The sequence below is a fragment of the Myxine glutinosa genome, chromosome 13 (genome assembly GCF_964187855.1).
Source record: "Myxine glutinosa chromosome 13, kmMyxGlut1.1, whole genome shotgun sequence".
Classification (NCBI taxonomy): Eukaryota; Metazoa; Chordata; class Myxini; order Myxiniformes; family Myxinidae; genus Myxine; species Myxine glutinosa.
This window is the reverse complement of record NC_136273.1, coordinates 85,716,800-85,738,932: the sequence shown is the minus strand read 5'-3', so window position 1 is coordinate 85,738,932 and position 22,133 is coordinate 85,716,800. Positions and strand designations below refer to the sequence as shown.

General features: G+C 44.4%; 1 protein-coding gene across 2 annotated transcripts in view; it reads left to right on the top strand.

Moving 5' to 3' along the window:
- Positions 1-22,133, top strand: part of PELP1 (proline, glutamate and leucine rich protein 1) — a 359,306-nt gene that overhangs the window by 319,236 nt on the left and 17,937 nt on the right. Inside the window, exons 4-8 of one of the 2 annotated variants that reach the window (XM_068134733.2) lie at positions 136-285; positions 6,028-6,099; positions 8,898-8,957; positions 9,179-9,329; positions 14,898-15,021. In XM_068134733.2, the coding sequence (XP_067990834.2) occupies positions 136-285; positions 6,028-6,099; positions 8,898-8,957; positions 9,179-9,329; positions 14,898-15,021 (557 nt within the window). The remainder of the gene's footprint in view (positions 1-135; positions 286-6,027; positions 6,100-8,897; positions 8,958-9,178; positions 9,330-14,897; positions 15,022-22,133) is intronic. The other variant, XM_078767738.1, reaches the window with a different exon arrangement.

Here is a 22,133-nt window from a genome sequence, read left to right as displayed (position 1 = left end):
ACATCTTGTCAGCGAGAGAGATGTAGATTGAGTCATCTTCCCCCCAGCCACCTCGATCCCAATGACAAATGTTATGTATTTGTCACTTTTTCAGTATATCATATTATTGACTTATTTATGGTCCTCCCTTTGCAGCCAAGCATGGGGGATGGAACCCTCTGTTTGGCTGTCGCAGCATTGGACTCTCTACTTCAAGCTGCCTCTACCATTCCTGAACTTTCCAGAGATGTCAGCCTATCTTTACTACCAGGGCTGCTGTCCTCGCTGCTCTCTCTACATCAGCAGGTTTGATTCCAGCCAATACTAAAACTATTCTTACACACTCTTCGAATTGGTAACTCAATCGTGAAAGTAATTTGTAGATGCATGGCGAAGCTTTTTGTGTGTACTGGTGGCCGGATTAATTTGCAAAATGACCGTTAACTTTTACCTGAAAGTGTTAACAAATCTGCAGGGAAAAGTTGCACAGGTATTTTCCATCACGTTTGGTCATTGTCAAATTAAACTTTTGCGGGTGCAATTTTACACTCTATGTTGATCCATTTGTGTTTCTAATTAACTGCAACGTGTCTGGATTTTAACAGACCACATTCACAGCAGGCGGTGTTGCCCCGGGTTACACCCGATCATTCTGATTGGTTGGTTTTGAATAAAGCACATGCACGGTTACGTGGCCTCCACGTCCACACGCTCACTAACGTTTCTCCACACTGACTTTCCCGCAAAGATTACAGAGAGGGAAGGCAGACTTATGAGCTGATAATTTATTAATAATAATTTTAAAAGTGCAATTAAAATAAACACATTTGATTTATAAAGGAACATTTACTTGAGATGAGCATTAAATGTGTATATTGAAAAATAAAAAACCTGGTGTTGGCTTAACGGTTAGGGTGCTGGCTTGGGATCATAGGATCCTGAGTTTTAATCCCGGTCGATTGTTGAATTAACGTCAGGGGGGTTGACTCAGCCTGTCATTCTTCCGAGGTCGGCAAATTGAGAACCAGCTCACTGGTAATTGGGGCACTGCATCAGCGGCACAAACGCACTTCCAGGGAAATGATGCAACCAGCAGCCACAGGCTGCATACGAAACAACAACAACAACAACAGCATTAAAAACAAGACCAAAAGTCTAACAGTGGCGTAGCCGGGCTTGTAAAATATTATAAACCACAAACATATTATTAACTTTTCAAACCGTCACTAATGCTGTTTATAACATTAAACAAAGAAATTTGGAGGAATCTCGACATCCATGAGGTAAGTTTTACTTACAGAACTGAGGGAAGATCTACTGTAATCTATATACCCCACAAGGGTTGAAGGTGTGCTCATTCACCAAGCAGCTAGCTAGCGCTTGCCAAGCCAGCCGTTCCTTAATGGTTTTGAATGGAGTGCTTGCTCGAATGCTTAAACCACTTGGCGATCTCTCCACAAGAAACGTTGTAAATGAACACACACCCAATGTTCTTGAGACCCGACCATAGATCGACTGTAATCTATATACCCCAAAGATGAATGGCCCTTCCTGCCACTCCCGTAGTGAGTGGGTATACTTGTAAATTCAAATGTCGGTCGGTGCAGTCAGCCATCGTAATGACATCATAGACGTAATGAAGTAACGGACACAAAACTGCCGCGACTTTAATATGTAGAACATGATATATTTTTTACCTCCAGTACGTTTGCAGTCACTACGAAGGGTTTAGTGTTATGATTCGATTTACTATAATATTAACGTTACATTATCGTTATTTCGAAAATGATATTACTATTAAAAAACCGAGGCGAATTCCTTACTTCCTCGGTTATTAATATTAGTGCCCGAACAATGCTCATCACTGATCATGAACCATACACCGCTTCAATTCATTAACTTTCCATTCACGACATTGGAATTAAAGTATTATGGTTATATTTACTATATTATTATTACTATTACGAAAACGATACTACTGAAAAGATACACTACTGTATTCAGAAACCTGGGCTTAATTTGTCTGAAGCGGTCCAAAGATGAGTCATAACGCCAATGCTTTCAATATTTAATGGGCATTTTAACAATTGGTTTGTTTGTGTTTCACATTGAATGAAAAACGTAAAGGTAGAGCATGGTGATTGTGATATATTACAGGTTCTACGATATGTTCGGCATGAATGGCATATGAATCAAAATGGCGGAGTGTGGAGAGTCAGCCGCGTACACCGTAATGACATCAGACGTAATCACATCACCCTGTCATGTGACCAGATCCTCAGCTCTGATTGGTATACGTTTGAGGGGACATACATACATACATACATACAGTCACGTGAAAAAGTAAGTACACCCCATGTAAAGTTTTGACTTTTTCAACATATTTCAACATACAGCTATTTGATCTTCATTTCAATAATATTGACAGATAAAGGTGATATAATATAACAAATATTATGAAACATTTACATTTTGTAGTCCATTGTATAATTCAAATAAACATAAATGCAAATTTCGCATGTGGAAAAAGTAAGTACACCCCTACATTTATCACTACTTCAAATACCTAAAATTAGAATCAGGTGCACCAGCTCAGGTGCAAATGATAAGAACATCGTTAGAGAGGATCTTGGAGTAACCTGTCTTATTTAAACCTCAGACATTTAGTTTGGTTTGCTCTTTGTTGTTGAAGTGTGCGGAGTCACCATGCCTAGATCAAAAGAGCTCTGAGGCCTTCAGAAAGAAGGTTATAGATGCCTATGAGTCTGGGAAGGGATATTCAAAGATCTCCAAACAATTTGAAATCAATCATTCGACTGTCCGGAAGATCATCTACAAGTGGAGAAGATTCCAAACAACTGCCAACTTGTTCAGGCCAGGCCGCCCCAGCATATTCAGCCCGAGAGCAGACCGCAAGATGCTGAAAGAAGTCTCCAAGAACCCCAGAATGTCATCACGGGACCTACAGGTAGCTCTTGCCATTGTTGATGTCAAAGTGCACAAGTCTACCATTAGAAAGAGGCTGCACAAATTTGATCTGCATGGGAGGTGTGCCAGGTGGAAACCTTTGCTGTCCAGAAAGAACATCAGGGCAAGACTAAAGTTTGCCAATGAACACCGAGGCAAAGACCAGCACTTCTGGAACAATGTGCTCTGGACAGATGAGTCAAAGGTAGAGCTATTTGGCCACAGCACCAGAAGACATGTTTGGCGAAAACCAAAGACAGCATTTGACCACAAGAACCTGAAAGAACATCACTGTAAAGCATGGTGGTGGAAATATTATGGTTTGGGGCAGCTTTGCTGCATCAGGGCCTGGGCAGCTCACCATCATGGAATCCACTATGAATTCTTCATTGTACCAGACGGTGCTTGAGGATAATGTGAGGCCATCTGTCGGAGTGTTGAAGCTCAACCGACGGTGGACCTTGCAACATGACAATGACCCTAAACATACCAGTAAATCCACCAAGGAATGGCTGAAAAGAAAGAAATGGAGGGTTCTGGAATGGCTAAGTCAAAGCCCGGATCTAAATCCCATCGAGATGTTGTGGGGGGATTTGAAACGAGCTGTGCATGCAAGAAACCCCTCAAACATCGCACAGCTGAAAGAATTCTGCATGGAGGTGTGGGAAAAAATTTCTCCCAGTCGATGTCAGAGACTGGTAGACAGTTATAAGAAATGCCTACTTGAGGTTGTTTCTGCCAAAGGGGGCAATACCACCTATTAGAGCCAAGGGTGTACTTACTTTTTCCACATGCGAAATTTGCATTTATGTTTATTTGAATTGTACAATGGACTACAAAATGGAAATGTTTCATGATATTTGTTATATTATATCACCTTTATCTTTCAATATTGTTGAAATGAAGATCAAATAGCTGTATGTTGAAATATGTTGAAAAAGTCAAAACTTTACATGGGGTGTACTTACTTTTTCACGTGACTGTACATACGGACTGACAAACACTGTTCTCGACAGCTCTGCCCGATGGGCTATGCCGTAAAAACCTCCCTGTATATCTACGGATCATGTAACGGCCTATTGGATAGTAAAGGGTAGAATGAATAATATAGAAGCACAGGGGGGAAACCAGAGGAAAAGAAAAGAAAACCCGACCACCAGAATATGATACCTCTTGTCCCGTTGCAGTGGTGTACTTGGGCAAGCTCTCCGATGCTCCTGAGCCTTGCACGGTTTGAAATCCACTTTCTCCACAAACTAGGTGCCGGCAGGACTAGATCGCAATGAGTGTGAAGCAGGGTCAAGCGGAGGTGATGCTTTTTTAGCCACCCGCTCTCATCCTTGTCGGGCCCTCTCTCAGTCCTCTGTGGTCCTTTGTGATCCTTGACTGGTCCTCTCGTTTATTTATTTATTTATTTTTGTCCACCTGCTACCACTTTCATTGGGATGGACCGTAGCACACCCGTTGGACAGAAACCCGACCGCAGCCGTCTCCCTCTACAAGCTTCAAAGACACCCAAAGGGCACCGTGGGATACACTTTTAAGGGAATAAAATGAGAATAATGGGAGGTAGGGAAAAATGGGCTGCAAGATCCTGACGACACATGGATTGTACTTTAAAGCCGTTATGAATTGACCTTTGCATGGACATCCACAAAGTATGTACACAGTACTTGCATAATCAGAAATACAAATTGTGGGCCACCACTCCTTCCCATGAACATTTACATCCCACGGCCTTAAGTCTTTGGCCGTGATGTGTTTATCCTGTTCTCAAACAACATTGCAGTATCGTCCTTCCATGTTTCCTCTTTCTCCCCACATTTCCTCCCAAACAAAGTTGTGTTGGTTTTTGTTCACCCTGTTGCACTTGACCTTCCGATTGTCTTTGCTCTCAATCTTGTACAAATCCATCAAATCAAAATTTGAGGAGTCGGAAGGACATAGACATCCATCGCACATTCAAAAGTGGCCATGCTCGTACAGTGAGATTTAGAGGGATGAGCTGCACATGGTTTTTCTGTCTATGGCAACAGTGAACAGTGAGGCTATAACATCACATCAGGCCTGAAGTGTGGAGGTTTAAACCCAAGGTACCAGGTTTTAACTCCATACATTTTAAATACTGCGCAACAGGATAGATCATTTAAAGTGATTCGGTGTGTTTGATTGAATTAACATTAGCCATTTGTTGAGCACCGAAATACAAATGAATTTAGAGATTAAGCTGATGGGATGTGGATATCACACAGGCATGATGGACCAAATAGCCTCTTCTCATGTCTTTAATTTGCTCACACATCCTTAGTTCATTTAAATCTGCAAAATGTCAGGGAATGTGACTTCACTCTGCTGCTGATACACCTTTAATTATCTTTAATAATTGTTGATCGTCCCTTGACGTATTGTTTGATTGGTGGACGTGCAAGTAATGAATTACATTACAAGTGCACCCTCAAAATAACTTGAAGCTTTTGTTGTAAAACAACATTTCTTACCGAAATGATCGTTAATTGAATTTCTTTTGATTTTTAGGCCATGGACATACTACATTTGCTCTTCTCGAGAACAATGACGTGGTTTATAATGCAAACTAGAGCGAAGTCGTTGGTGCACTAACGCAAATCGCCACACTTCCCGCCTAAAGCAAACTTGACAAATGGCAAAAATTCCCACCAGGAATGACCGACCCAATATCAAATTTTGAGCTGAGATAGTTTTCCGTTTTGACCTCTGTGACCCATAGTCCCCACCCGCTGGGGCATGAACTGGGGGTCAAATCGAAAATGCCGTTACATATTCCATGCGTTCTCCAATGTTGATTGCATACACAGTTTCATTTCAAAATGTGCACGTAATTACATGTTTTGATATTTGACCCCACCGCTTGCTGCTCTCGCACCTTCTTTCCATCATAACTACCAAGTTTGGTGAATTTCTGCACAACCGTTTCGGAGATGTGTGACAAACTGACAGACGGTGCCAATTATTTAAAAAAGCGTTGGGGATAACAAACTAATAACAGCCATCGATCGTTTTTTTTCTTCTCCTGTGAGCCTTTTTGTCTTGTGTCCCATGCAGAGATGGCGGGAATCTCTGAAAGGCCTGCTTTCCTGCCTGAAATTCTTCCCACGAGGTTGTGGAAGTAGCCGTGTGAGTATATCCCTGGAATGCATTCTTTATTAGCTCCAAGCTTTTTGTAAACTGAACAACCTGCATATATCTGTTTCCTGGTCTATCAAATCGTACTGTATTACTTGTATCCTTCTCCCTGTGACTCGAATAATCCAAGATGACTTTTAACAGCAAGTGAAACCAAATCCCGCATACCCTCCCTACATCCGTTGCAAAATATATACCCTTTATGGCCGAAAGTTTGTCATGGATGCACCAATTCTGATATTTTCTTAGCTGATGGAGCCTTATTACCTTTTCTCTTATCCTTCCATTATTAGCTCACCTGGAACAAAAGTTGTTCATGGGAGGGATTAGCATCGCACGTGGTGTCTGCCAATCAGTCAGTCAGGCTGTATGTAGAACACTCAGAACTTTTTCTCCGAAATGACACACACAATTCCGATGAAACTTGACCACAACCTTCATCACGCCTGATGTACCAAAGTTTGTCCACGGCATTAAAAAAAATTAATTCAGGGTGTAAGGGGATCTACCGGGGGTCAAATTGGGTCCAGGTCTGACCCCCAAAGATAGGTATTTCCTTTCTTCTCCGGAACCACACACATGATTTCTATGAAATTTGACCACAACCTTCATCATCCGTGATATACTCAAGTTTGTTCACGGTATATAAAAACCAGCATATGGGTAGTTAACGGGGGGGATTGCCCCCCCAATTTTTTTATTTTTTTTGTGTACAGAGTTGAGGCTCGTGAAAGAGCTAACATTTATCAAACAAAAAATCAAACAAACAAGCAAACAAAGTATATAAAAAGGGGAGCGGTCGACAAGATGGGGAGAGAAGGGGAGGAAGCACACAAACACAACATTTGAGAGCAGGGACATCGGGAGATGTTTTTGGAGGGAGAGGGCCTGGGGGGAGGCAGGATAGGTATAAAACGCCAGGACACCAAGGACTTCCAGGAAAGAAGTCAAAAGTCACCTCAAAAAAGTGGATTTGGGGTGAAATTAGCGGGGGTAGAAAAGATCAAGGTTTTGGATTGGGGAAGATAAGAGATGGTGGTGAACAGCCGTTTTAAAGACCTGGAGGGAGGAGTGGGATTGAAGAGAGTGAGGGAGTTTGTTCCAGAGGCGGGAGAAAAGAGGAATGAAGCAGTGAAGGTGAGCAGTGAGTCTTGAATTTGGCAGTTTAACCATAAGAGGGTTGCAGGCAGATCTTGTGCGACCTGCAGGAATATTTGGGGGACAGAGCCCAGAGAGAGCTGGGGGAGCAAGGCCAGAGAGGAGTCGGTAGAAGACGGAAAGACCACCAACCTGCCTGCGGTGATTAAGTGAAAGGCCCTCGGAGATAGCGTCATCGCGGGAGATTCCAATGATTCTGAATGCTTTGGTTTCAACAGCGTGAAGACGAGCTAGGTGTGAGGCAGGAGCACCAGCCCAGAGGGGAGAGCAGTACTCCATTGAGCTGCGGATGAAAGCCTTGTATGTGGTGAGGAGCTCAGGTGTGCCAAGGAAGGACTTCGCACGACGGAGGATGCCCAGTCGGCGACTGGCTTTGGAGGCCAGCTTGGAAATGTGGTTTTCCCAGGAAAGATCATGGCAGATAGTGAGACCCAAAAGCTTGAGTGACAGAACTTCTTGGAGAGGATTATTCAGAAAGTAGATGGGAGGGTTGTCCAGTCGGTCTTTTCGGAGAGACATCGTAAGAGTGTGAGATTTGTCAGGATTGAAAGACATGTTCCACTTGTTTGCTTACTTCTCCGAAACTACACACACTATTTCGAAGAAACTCGACCTTCATCACCCGTGATGGAATAAAGCTTCTTAACGGCAATAAAAAATATCAGGGCCTAAGGAGGGTCTATGGGCGGGCGGCTTTACCTGAGACTGTTGCAACGCCCGGGCGTGTGTGTGCGCCTATATATTTTCACTTTTAAAATGTTTTTCTCTGCAACCACTTGTCCGATAAAGCAATAAAGTCAATAAAGCAAGGGATAATGCCTATCTATGTGGCATAAAGGATGCATGGATGATAAGGGTATATGGGCGATAACTGCAGTGGGCCATAACAATAGTGTGTTCGGTTAACGATGGTATTGTTCAGAATGAGCGCACGAGGCAAGACTATGTGCCCTACCGAGTGCCGTTCTCTTTAATTCAGCAATTTCTTGCCTACTTTTATTTGGCAACTATTCCTATTGCAGCTCTGTCTCGACTGAAGTGGAAATACTTTGGGATAAAAATCGCAACAAGACAATTGATGTCAAAGGAATTAATATTTGATTAATGAAGACCTTTTGGCAAAATTGAAGGCCTAAGTTGAATTTAATATTGGCTTGCAACGTTGGAATGACTTTTGCCAAGGAATTTTCACTTTTTATTATTGTTATTTAAAAAAAAAACAAGTTGTGAGCGATAAGTAAGACATACTTTTACAACGAAACAATGTTAATAGTTTGAAGGACTCGAGTATTCCCGTTTTGTTCACAACTTTGGGATGGCTTATCTGAAGCTGATAATTATTAACAATTATTTGATCAAGCGACATCGGCTCGTGAATGTTTTCTGTTCTTGGCTGGGGTGGATTTTTTTTTAAAATCATTATGTTGTGAAATAGCATAAAGTTTTAAAGAATAAACCTTCTACTTATGAATATCTGGAGACATTGTGGAATCTGGACAACGTATGCACCTGCCTATCTGGTTGATTGAAATACCAAGTAGCTGATCCTTACACTCTGCAATAAGGCAGACAACGGGATTTTTTCATTCATTCATTTTTTTGAATTCATTCAATCAAATGTTCATTTTCAGGGTAAGTTGGAAGGCGTGTTCTTGCAGCACCTGGATGCAGACGACCCGACACTGCGTGAGGTGAGCATCGGAGTTTTCTTTTAATTGTTTTCTCTCCGTTTGCTTCCATTGATGAGCTTATGATGAGCTTATTTTTAAAAATTGCAATTAAACTGCATATAATGATCAAATAAAAAAAATTCATGTTTATGACTATTAACTAACTCTTTTGGTCCAAATACTGTATGAAATGCTTTGTATAAAGTACTAATCCCTCTTTTCATCATCATGGTTGTGCACAGATGGCCTGCAAAGGTCTCGCTGGAATTTGCCGGTTACCGACAAACAAAATGCAGGGGTCTCAGAGCCAACATGGCTGGCAACACGTGGTGCAAACCCTGTTGGGTGCACTACACCACACATTGTCCCTTATTTACCCACACAGCCAAATGGGTAAGTGGGAGGTAGCCTTTAAATTTGTTTTTTATATCCTGATGGCCTGTAATTATTCTTTAAAAGCCAACAAACAACAACAATAAAACTCAACAAACTGCCAAATATGCTACACACTTGGTTGTTCTGCTCTATTTATTATAGTGTTGAGTTCCAATAAGCAGTTGCTAGTTGGTCTACCGGCAACACATAAATCGAACATAGATGGAACAGTTAGAAACAGCAGTTTGGTACAGAAAAACCATCAGCAATATGCAACTTTCAAAATGATGTATGAATGCTAAATTAAGCCTTTTGCCCATGCGCGGTGTGTGTGTGTGTGTTTACAGTGACTCAGTTCAGCTCGCTGGGCACATTTAACCTGCCATTACTTGCGCCAAATGTTTGATTATATTGCCTTTTATACATCATTTTCATCATTTAGACAAAAGTGGCAACATCGAAACGGTTAACCATAATTGCTCTTTTCCTGAATGCTAATCTGACTCGTGAAAATATAGGAAAATGAGAAATATCCGTGGAAGAGAGGGATCGGGTTTGTACCATTTCTTGTTAATACCATCAGTTAGCGGAGGCAGAGGATAATAACACAAGCACACACAGACACACACACGATACACAAGATGGCGGTGGCGAGGGGGAGATGGCATGATTTTCCACCTCCCTCTCACCTGGGACGGAGAGGACCTAGGGCTGCGTGAAATACATCAGTTTAGAAGGCAGTGAAGACGAACGCGAAAATGGCAGCTTTGAGACGAGGTGCCTGGTGTCATGTCTTTTGACATGCGTTTGTGACGTGGCCTGGCCCCGGAGTTTAGTGGGACTTGCTCCCCCAATGCTGCTGGAAGGGAAGGCCCGAGCTTTGGTGGACCCCCTCCTGCAAGGGACCGACCGTTAAAGGTGAGAGAGACCAAGGTTTGTGGGATTGAGGACCACACCAAATACAACGGCTTCGATGGGAATGAGAACCCAGCCGTGCACAGCAGTTTTGATGCGGAGGATGGCCACGCCGCACATGGGGCCTGAGTTGTGCGTGTTGTCTGGGACAAGGCCTGGCCTTGCGGCTGATTGTGTTTTTTTCTGACCCCCACCATGCTGAGAACAAAAACCCGAGCTTCTGAGTCTCCCTTGTTGCCATGTTATGCCTACATGGAACTGAGCTTTGTGGGATTCAAGACTGTGCCAAACACAACAGCTTCGTTGGCAATGACAAATGTGCAGGGGTGGAAGCTTTGGTGGGGAAGTGTAGTGCCCGTAGTTGCGCCGATTGACATGTGTTTGGGACACTGCCTGGCGACCTGGCCTTGCTGGGTTTTGCCGTCTCTATCCCATCAGGGAGGGATGAGACCGAGGAAGGATGACACCGAGGTGGCTGAGATTGAGAGAGAAGAGACAGAGACTGGGCGTACCCAGGAGGTCACTTCATGGATGGCGGAGGGGCAAACAGTGCACGGATAAGGAGATTGCTTCATCCACGAGTCGTGGTTCCTTGCTGCCGCGGTGAATATGGATACATCAGAACCAAGGAAGACTCCGTTTAGTCTTAATAGACTCGCGAGTGGAGATGATTATCAGTGGCGGCTTTTTTTTTTTTTTTTTCTTTTTTTTTGTATACAGAATCGAGGCTCGTGAAAGAGCTAACATTTATCACAAAAAAAATCAAACAGACAAACAAAATATATTGTTTCAACAACGTAGTGTTTGTATAACTGCATGGCCTTCCTCTCACCACAGCACCACTGAGGGCCATGCCTTTCTGTGTCTCATCCTCCACCCACACACACAAAGCTTTTTCCATCTTTTCAAGGATGGGATCACGACGGCTCACAAACGTGCGCGCACGCACACACACACACACACACACACACACACACACACACACACACACACACAAATCATGATTTCCGTGTACACATGCACGGCTCTGATTATACACTTATTAGTCCCCTACCGGTGTACACCGGAGGGGACTATAGGTTTGCACTCCGTCCCACGGTCCGTCAGTCCGTCAGTCCGTCACACAAAAAAGTTTTCCGGACTTTTTTTCTAAACTCTCAATGCTAATGATTTCAAACTTGGCACATGGTTTCCTAATGATAAGTTACAGATCAAGTTCGAACTTCACGACGTTTCGATCATTTTTGACAAAGGTATGGCACTTTGAACTTTGGGAATTCTGATAATTCTGATGATCCTTAACTCAGTGCCATTTTAAGTTTTAATTTCCTTTAAAAAAGATTTTCTCTGCAATAATAGGAACGATTGAGATCAAATTTTCACCGAAGGAGCGACTCAGTCTGTAGAATATTTTAATGGTAATTATGACGTCACAGGTCACGTGGTTCGGCCGCCATATTGTTTTTCATGAAAACACGAAAATCCCTTTTTCTCTGCAACGGCTGAACAGATTCGGGCCAAACTTTGCAGGCAGAATCGCATACCCATGACGAACAAAAAAGTCAGCGAGCATGACGTCATGCGTCGCATGGTTTCAGAGTTATGACGTTTTTAAGCGTGAACCTTTAAAACATAGCTCCTCCCTCATTTTTGATCCAATCGAGGGGAAACTTCACAGATCTGTTCAGCATGTCAGTCTACTAAAATGTTCTTTTGGAATTTGCGATAGGGCACGTGGTTTGGCAGATATCGTTAATTAAACGAAAATATTAAATAAATAAAAATGGATATCTCTTGAATCGCTGGTACCTCAGACCGTGCGTTGGTAATTATATAATTCACACAGTGCAATATGTGCAGGCCGCTCCACAGAGCGACCTTGCGGGCTTATCAACGAGGCGAGGCGTGACACACATGTGTCTCAGCATACCTCAGATCAAGTTTGAAAACCAGCATCAACTGTGCATAAATTTGCATATTCGATCATTTTTGACAAAGTTATGGCACTTTGAACTTTGGTAGGGGACATTATTGCAGCGCAATACTCAGAATGTTTGTTATACATGACATATTTTACTGTATATTATATACACACATATTATACGTGACATATTATACATGACATATTATACTGTATACTGTGGGATCCCGCTATTCGCGGGGGATATGTTCCTGGAAAATCTGTGAATTGTGAAACCGCAAATAGCGGGGCATTGTTTCAATGGAAAAAGAGGGGATAGGTTCCAGAGTCATGAAAATCCGCGAATAGAGAGGAACACACCGCGAATGGCGAGGCAAAATCTGCGATTGGTGTGGCAAATCCAGAGAATGTCGACGATAATCAGCGAAGGTTTTATAAATGCCGTATGTCAAGCTAACGGCTAGTGAATTTTTTTTCTTGTGCCCCTGAAAAACAGCGAATTCGCGGAGCACAGCCGCGAATAGGAAAAAAAAAAAAACGCGATTTCACGGAACAGGGCCCCGAAGAGAAAAAAACCCGCGAATTTGCGGGACACTTTTCCGCGAATAGAGAAATGGGTCGCATTTTATCACCCGCAAATTCGCAGAATCTGCTAATAGCGGAACCGCGAATAGCGGGATCCGACTGTATTATATACACACATTATACATAACATGTTGTACTGTATGTTATGTACACACATTATACGTGACATGTACTGTATATTATACGTGACATGTACTGTGTATTATACATGACATTTAATATATATTACACACCCACACACACAACCAGGAATATTACCAGAAATGAACTACAACTGGAGGCAATCCGGGGTTCGGTGACGATCCTGAAAAGAGCCCTTGGAACAAAACCTGGTCCATATACTGTGTTCCCTCACCGAAGTGGAGGGGGATACTTTGGGTCCTGGGAGGACTCCGTTCCACCTCCTGAAACCCGCAAATATTTAATTTATCTTGTGGCGCTACAACCAAACAAACTATATATTCTATACAGCCTCATACAACTTCCACAGCCCCATACAACGACGACCCCCTGCCCTCTCCACCTTCCAAACATGATTAATGGTAAATAGCTTCATTTTAAACTTACCTTGTGTATTGACAAGTGTTACGTGCTCCTCCCCAAACCCCGGACACGGTGTACCTCCGAGCTCCGAAAGGAGTCACGGCAGAAAGATGTGTTATTCTGTGTGTCAATGACCAATGGTGAAACCACACCAACCAATTGTTACCAAAAAACAAGTATTGTATTAATGTCACACAAGAATAACAGCACAAGTACAATATTAATCAATTGTACAACAAATATTATATCATGTAGCGCCCTATGATGGTACCATCAGTTTCTTACTCAATAACTCACTGTGCTCCAAGTGAGCGAAAAGAACATTCCCCAAAGTCTCTGTCCCGGCACCAAGCCAAAGTCGATCCACGCTCCGGTGATCGCAAGAAAAAGGTCGTATCGAGACCAGAATCCAAGTCCGCTGACAGTCAACGCTGCCAAAGAGGCGCAAAGGTGCACCCAAAAGGCGACTGGGAAATCACACCTTCGGGTATGAACGTTCAACGGCTCCCGCCTCCCAAACGGAGGACCGCAAATTCCCACTCGAAATCCACGTTACACATGCAAACCAGGCTAACGGCTGGGTGCGGTGAAATGGCTGGAGCGAGGTGAAAAGGCTGGAGCGATGCGAAATGGCGGGAGCGAGGCGAAATGGCGGGCAGGCCCGTAATGGAGGCGTACCTGCTCTCCAACAACGATTCTCTTCGGAATCAACCGCAAAACCCGTCACACAGGTTTATCTGTCACCGCGATCACAACTCTGTCGCAGGAATCCCTTTCCCGGGAAAACCAAAGTTCACCCGTGACCCACGTTCGCCAGCGTCTCCTCAAGACCTCAAAGCAGCTCGGCTTTTTCTCTTCCCCGACCTCACTTGCTCCGCTTTTGTTTGCTTCCTCCTCTTCTTCTTCCGGTTTCTCCCGATCCGGTTTCCGGTTTCTTTTAAAACACTAACTTTTCACCTTTTGAAAACAGTTATCTCCATTTCACTTAAACGATAACAATAATAGTACATGGAACCAAAAATGCTTACAGTGGATGAAAACCACAACGACGGAAGTGACGAATCCGTAACAACGAGCCCCAGATATGACCTTCCCATCAGTGTTAAGAAGCACAAAGGTTTGGTTAGAACACTCATCTACGAACCTTCAGCCTTTCAAGGGCCCACATTGTTGGGAGTTTTTGCAGTACTGTATATCAACGTTTTGGGTGAGTTGGACAGAAAGTTCTCCAATCTTTAATTCCAGGGGCACATCCCTTTCTTGCATGTACGTTTCCAAGTATTTTCTGCTTCTTTAATAGCTCTGTGAGCTATTTTATGCTGCAATTCTTATCTGGCACACATGATATACATCCAGTCGCCCTGGTGGACCTCATTACCAGGGGCAGATTCCGTCATTTTGAAAGTCGCGTATTATAGCGAGACCAATGAAGTCATGACATGAAAAGTGAAAAGGTCTTGATCTCAATTTGACTGACCATAAGGAACCAGTTGCCTTGTACATGACATCAATGCATACGTGACCAGCAGCAAGTCCGTAAGTTGTGTTCTGAAATTGAGTGCTTTAGCATCACGGTGTTTCCATGCAGCGGTTAACATTTGATGTGCTTTTATGTATTTCAGAGGAATCTGTGTACAAAGCACCTACATTGCTTCTACCAGAGTTTGATCTGGAGGGACCATGGTCATCTCTGTACCTTGCTCGCCGCATCACCAGCCTGACCGGCTCCTTGACTACTTTGCTTAGGTGACCAAACAATTACCTCTTATGTTTCCAGTTGTAGTTTTGGTTTTTCATTTGTAGCATCTACTACGATGGTAACTAACATAATAGCATGAGGTAACTAACATAATAGCATTACGTCTTGCTCACCAAATCTATTCATTCCAAAAAATATATATAATACCATCTCGTACAGTTCCTCCTTTCTACATTCCCTAAACTATCCAGAACTCCACCCCTCCTTCAGTGTCCTCAAACGTATTTTTGACTCGAAGGTCTCAAACTCATTTTGCAAAAAATGTTCGTTTCCCATGAATCGTACACTTTTCAAAATCCAATCTCACCCCTCCCCTCCAAATCCTCCCCATCACCCATCCCTTTCAAATCTCCCCCCTTGCCCCTTCCCTCCCCTCCCTCCTAAACTCCCCCCACACCCCTCCCCTCCGAGACTCTCCCTCGCTCCTCCCCTCCTAGACTCCCCTCTCACCCCTCCTCCTCAAAGCATCCTCCCTGCTTCTTCCCCCTTCCAACTTTCACCTTCATCTCCCCCAACCTTCTGCCTCGCTCTTCCCCCTCCTCAAATAACACCTCACTGTGCCTCACCCAATCTCCATCAAACCTTTTGTCCGCCCCATTCTTCCCTTTCTCCAAGCTATTCTGAAATCTCTGAAATCTCTGACACACCTTCAACAGCTCTCCCTACCTCTTCCTCCTCTTCCACATCTTACCCTACCCCTCCCCCCCCCCCCCCCCCTGTTCTGGACCCGATGTTCCCCCTTCCTCTTCATTAACGGTATGGACCTCAAACATCCGGGGCCTCCGCTCAAACTTGACTGATCTCTCCATACAGGTTGCTTCTGACAAACCAGATGTGATCTGCTTAACAGAAACTTTCCTCCTTCATGATGTCTCTGATTCCTTGGTATCTTTCCCAGGTTACTCCCTCCTCCGGTATGATAGACCTGAGCCTCGTCCTGGAGGTGGGGTTGCTATCTTTATAAAAAACTCTTCCTCACTCGCCCTCCACTGCCCTCTCTCCACCTCACCCCCAGGAATACCTTTGGCTACGGCTTCCCCTTCGCTCCCACCTTTTGTTCATATGTGTGTTGTACCGTCCACCAAACAGCGATGACTCCATCTACATCTCGCTGTCTGATAATATGGACCAACTTCTATCTACCCATCCCAACTCTCTCTTCCTCATATGTGGTGATTTCAATTGTCACCATGCCAGTTGGCTGGGTGTGGGTACTTCTCTCACCAGCCATGGCTCTTCAGCAAAGGACTTCTGCGACTCACTGGGACTGACACAATCTGTCAATTTCCCGACCCGGATCTCAGTCAACGGAGCATCTTCTCTTCTGGATTTGGTTATGACAAACTTCCCTGAAAATGTCTGCTGCTCTTCTTCTGCTCCAATCGGCTCATCTGATCATGTGCTTGTCAAAGTGGACATCTCTCTGACCATTCTCAGAGAGCCTCCTCAGCGTCGACGAGTCTGGCATTTCACTCAGGCCAACTGGCACGGTCTTCAAGCAGCCATCAATCATCTGGACTGGTCTCCCATCTCTACCGCCTCTGACATCAACTCATCCTGGGAATTCTTTCAAAGTAAATTGCTCTCTCTCATGCACAGATTTATCCCATCTCGTCTTCAGTTGTCATACCCTTCCTCCCGTCCATGGTACACGGAATCTTGTGGTGAGGCTGTTGCCCTGAAACAACTTGCTTTCGTCTCCTGGAAAGCAAATCCAACGGAAGGAAATCTCATTTCCTTTCACAAAGCCCGAAACAAGTGTGTGTCCACCCTCAGGAGAGCCAGGAAACAATATCTCACCGTTCTCAAGACCGAACTCTCTTATCTGTCTCCCTCTTCCAAATCCTGGTGGCGTCTGGTCAAATCTGTTTCTGGTGTTTGTTCCCCCTCCATCCCCTCCCTCACCTCAAACGGCTTAACGGCTGACTCCGCACGTGAAAAAGCTGAATGCCTCAACTCTGTGTTTGCCTCTAAATCTTGTGTCCCAAACCCATCCCTCTCTGTACCCACCGTACCCAGTCGTACCCAGCTGCTCCTGGACTCTGTGTCCTTTCCTCCTGACAAGGTGGAAAAGTTTCTGCAAACCCTCGACTCTGATTCTGCAACTGGTCCTGACGGCATCAGCCCACGGCTCCTAAAATCATGTTCTTCCGCTCTTTCACTCCCTCTTTCTGTTCTCTTCACCCTCTCTTTTGCTCAAGGTCATCTGCCATCTGCTTGGAAATCAGCCAACATCACCGCTTTGCACAAAAAAGGTGCAAAAACAGATCCCAGCAACTACAGACCAATCAGCCTTCTCCCAATTATCAGCAAAGTCATGGAATCCATCATTGCTTCAGATATGAAATCTTTCCTCTTCTCCAATGGCTTGATCTCTGATCATCAATTTGGTTTCAGACCTGGTCACTCTACTCTGGACATGCTGCTTCTGCTTTCTCAACAATGGATGGAGGTCCTCAACGCCAAACAGGAAATTAGAGCTGTCTCCCTTGACATTTCACGTGCCTTCGATACGGTCTGGCACCCTGCTCTGCTCACCAAACTCTCCTCCTTTGGTATCCATGGAAATCTCCACGCATGGCTGGCGGACTTCCTCTCTGGTCGTAGTCAACGTGTGGCCCTGAATGGGTTTCTCTCATCTCCTCTTCCTGTTCAGGCTGGAGTTCCCCAAGGTAGTGTTCTGGGCCCTGTGCTTTTTCTGGTCTTCATCAATGATCTCTCTGACTCTCTTGAAAATCCTCTCTATCTCTTTGCTGACGACTCTACTCTCTGTCGCTCCATTCCTCATCCCTCAGATCGGCAGTCTGCAGCCTCCTCGCTCTCTGCAGACCTGGACAAAATCACAGACTGGGCAAACAAATGGAACATGTCTTTCAATCCTGATAAATCTCACACTCTTACGATGTCTCTCCGAAAAGACCGACTGGAAAACCCTCCCATCCACTTTCTGAATAATCCTCTCCAAGAAGTTCTGTCACTCAAGCTTTTGGGTCTCACTATTTGCCATGATCTTTCCTGGGAAAACCACATTTCAAATCTGGCCTCCAAAGCCAGTCGCCGACTGGGCATCCTCCGTCGTGCGGAGTCCTTCCTTGGCACACCTGAGCTCCTCACCACATACAAGGCTTTCATCCGCAGCTCTATGGAATACTGCTCTCCCCTCTGGTCTGGTGCTCCTGCCTCACACCTAGCCCGTCTTCACGCTGTTGAAACCAAAGCGTTCAGAATCATTGGAATCTCCCGCGATGAAGCTAACTCCAAGGGCCTTTCACTCACTCACCGCAGGCAGGTTGGTGGTCTTTCCGTCTTCTACCGACTCCTCTCTGGCCTTGCCCCCCCCCCCCAGCCCTCTCTGGGCTCTGTCCCCCAAATATTCCTACAGGTCGCACAAGATCTGCCTGCAACCCTCTTATGGTTAAACTGCCAAAATCAAGACTTCTGCTCACCTTCCCTCCTTCATTCCTCTTTTCTCCCACCTTTGGAACAAACTCCTTCACTCTCTTCAATCCCACTCCACCCTCCAGGTCTTTAAAACAGCTGTTCACCACCATCTCTTATCCTCCCCCATCCAAAACCTTGATCTTTTCTACCTCCGCTAATTTCGGTCCCCTTGTGTTTTATACCTCTCCCCCCCCCCTCCCCCCCCCTCCCCTTCCCACGCCTCCTGCCCCCAAGCCCTCTCCCTCCCACACTTCTCCCTGCTCTCAAATGTTGTGGTTGTGTGCTTCCCCTTCTCTCCCCATCTTGTCTTCCGCTCCTTCTTTTTGTATATTTTGTTTGTCTGGTTGATTTGTTTGTGAAATAAATGTTAGCTCTTTCACGAGCCTCGATTCAGTATACAAAAAAAAAAAAAAAAAAAAAAGGTGATGCGACATGGTTCGCACAGTCCTTGAAGCTCTGAAATTCCTGGATATAAGAAAAAGCATTTTCCAGTACTGGAAAGTCCTGGAAAACTTTTACAAGTCCTCACAACTCCTGGAAAATCATGACATTTGCACAGGTATAAAGAGGCTGCCAGCCCCGCCCCTCCCCTTCGCGGTTGGAATGGTTAATTGTGCTGGTCTTGTAAAGAGAACAACATTACCAATTTTGACCTTCCACACGGATTCACCATTAAAGCTGCACCAAACGGGTTTCTCAGACCGGGTCAGCTGGTCAGAGCTAATCCTAATCCCCCGTCAATGGATCGATCACCTGGTGCTAATTTAGCTGATAAATTATTTCTGAGTTAATCCCCACAATGTTTTTCTATTCTATCTGCCCATAATTGTGTTAAGGCCTCTGGCGTTTATCCATTCAGCCCAAAAATATTTGAGGACCCATGGGACTTTACATGGTTTTGACTTTACATCTATAATTATAAATCCGTATCCATAGGTGATAACTGAGACATGCAGTGTGTACAGTACTGCACTGCACCTATTTCAGCGTCACTACTGCGCACCGCACCGTGGAATCATCATAAATTCCTCTGTTTTCGATTATTCTTGCCCTTAGTGATGTTTAACCATGGCTTACAAGAGGAAGATTGTTGCTAGTGGTGAACCAAGTGCAAAAAAGTCGATGAAAGTTATGTCCTTAACACCGAAACCGAGGGTTTGTTGAGTTGAGAGTGCCCGGCGTCACTGCATGGGCAGGTGTTATGGTGTTAACAAGTCCAGTATCCACCAGGTAAGGAAATGCGCAGAAAGCACGAGGTCATGAATGCTCTGGTTTGTGCCACAAGCGCATCACCTCATGAAACAATCAATTCTAGAAAACATCTCCAGTTCATGACACATGAGTTTATAGGTGAGAGGAAATGTAACTGCCCGGAACACAAGGGTTTACTTTCATCCGAACTAGGAATACAAGTTCCGTTGCTTCGCTGACAGAAATATCAGTTTGTTTAATGGCAAAAAAAAAACAGATTTTGTTAATGGGAAAAAATAAAATTAGGCGGTGTATAGATACCGGCCTTGCTATACACTCGGGGGTGAGAAAATTGTCAATATGATATTAATCACAGCCTTTTTAGATGCTGAATTGCGAATAATATACAACAACACACCAAGAATGAATGAATGATCGTTTTAAGGCCATTTTCCCCGCTAGAGCAGGGGTTAGCCTTGCGGGCCCCATGACAATCATGGTTCCCTGTTTGAGGCAATGTTTTTATGGCCGGATGCCCTTCCTGGCGCCAACCCTTGGTCGCCTCTTACGATGCGCAGGGATACGGTGTACCTATTCTAAATCGGGGTACACACCGTGATCATTCATCCCAGCAAGCTGGTACTCAATTTGCCGACCTCAGAAGGATGACAGGCTGAGTCAACCCCCCTGGTGTTAAATTTAGCGATCGATTGGGATTCAAACCCAGGATCCTGGGATCCCAAGCCAGCACCCTAACCGCTAAGCCAACACCAAGAGGAAGATGAAAATAAAAATAATTTCTCACCCTCCCCCTCTCTTCTTTATTTTGATCAAACTGTCTGGGGTACATACCAAGGCACGGGCCATGCCAAGAAACAAACTCTGAGGTCTCTTCTCTGCCTTTGCGTAAATGCTTTCCATTTCCTCGGCATAGCTTGATGGATAATCTGTAGAGCAAGAAAAAAAGGATTCCTGGAAGATCCTGCCCTCCGTGCAGGTATAACCATTGTCCCAAGTTGTCGTTTGCAGTTTGGACACGTGTATATATATGAAGTTTGGCATTTTATATGAAGCCATATAAAAAAATTCCATCACAAACCTTCCTGGGAGTTCCCTGAATCCACCGAAGTTGGATTTATTGAAATCCGTTCTCAAGTTATAACATGACAAACAAACAGACACGACTCCTTTTATCATATAGATATCCCCCTCGTATATGTGTAGAGCATACATTTGTTAACTTTTTAAAAATTCATGAAAATTAGAATATTTATTAATTGCAGTTTTCTCCATGTAAGTAATCCATGTGACTAGCTGGTGATTAGTACTGCAAAAGGTACAACTTTGAATGGTTCTGTGTTATAACATGCTAAACTCGTATATTCTGTCATGCTAAGCCCATACCTGGGTATGCATGTACTACAACAACAACAACAACAACATGCATTTTAAAGGCCATTTTCCCTGCTAGAGCGGGGGTTAGCCTTGCGGTCCCCATGACAATCTTCTCCATTTTGCCCTATTTTCTGCATCTCTCCTTGTTAACCCCCTTGCCCGCATTTCTTCTTCCACCATCTTTAGCCAAGTCTTTCTCGGTCTTCCCCGTCTTATACTTCCTTCTACATTCATTTCCATCACTCTTCTCAACCAGTCACTTTCATCCTTCCTCAACACATGACCAAACCATCTCAACCTGTTCCTCTTCACAGCATCAATCACAGGCTCTATTCCCATCATCTTTCGCAATTCATCATTTGTCTTCCTCTCTCTCAACGATACTCCGCACATCCGTCGAACCATTCGCATTTCCACCCTTTCCAACCTTCGTTGCTGCTCTACGTTCATTACCCATGTCTCGCTCCCATAAATCATAACACTTCTCACACATGCAGCATACACCTTTCCCTTCAGCTTCAACGACACTCCCCTCATCATCAGCACGCCACTCAATTCCCGAAACTTCTTCCATGCACATCTCACTCGAGCAACCGTTGCCGAGTCTGATCCACCTTCTCCATTCAGCATGTCTCCGAGGTAGCAAAATGTTTTCACACCTTCCAGCTTCACGCCGTCTCCAAGATCCAACTCAACATTTCCTCCATCTGCAGCTCCCTCTGTGCACACCTTACATTTGAATGTAGCTGCCACACTGGTTAATGACCCTCTCAGACCACTACATTTTTGATGAACCCACTCAGCGCACATTGTACACTGAATGGAATTCACTCCGACACTCTTCCTACACACAGCACAGGGCCACTTCCCAGTTCTTTCCACCTCACCACATGCTTTACCACTTGCCATCACCTTCGTCTTTCCGATATTCACCTTCAGACCTTTTGTCTCCATACATTCCTTCCACGTGTTCATCTTTTCCTTCAGTCCATCCATACTTTCCGCAATCAACACCAGATCATCTGCATACAACAACTCCCACGGTAAACCCTCCTTTACGTTCTGAGCCAGC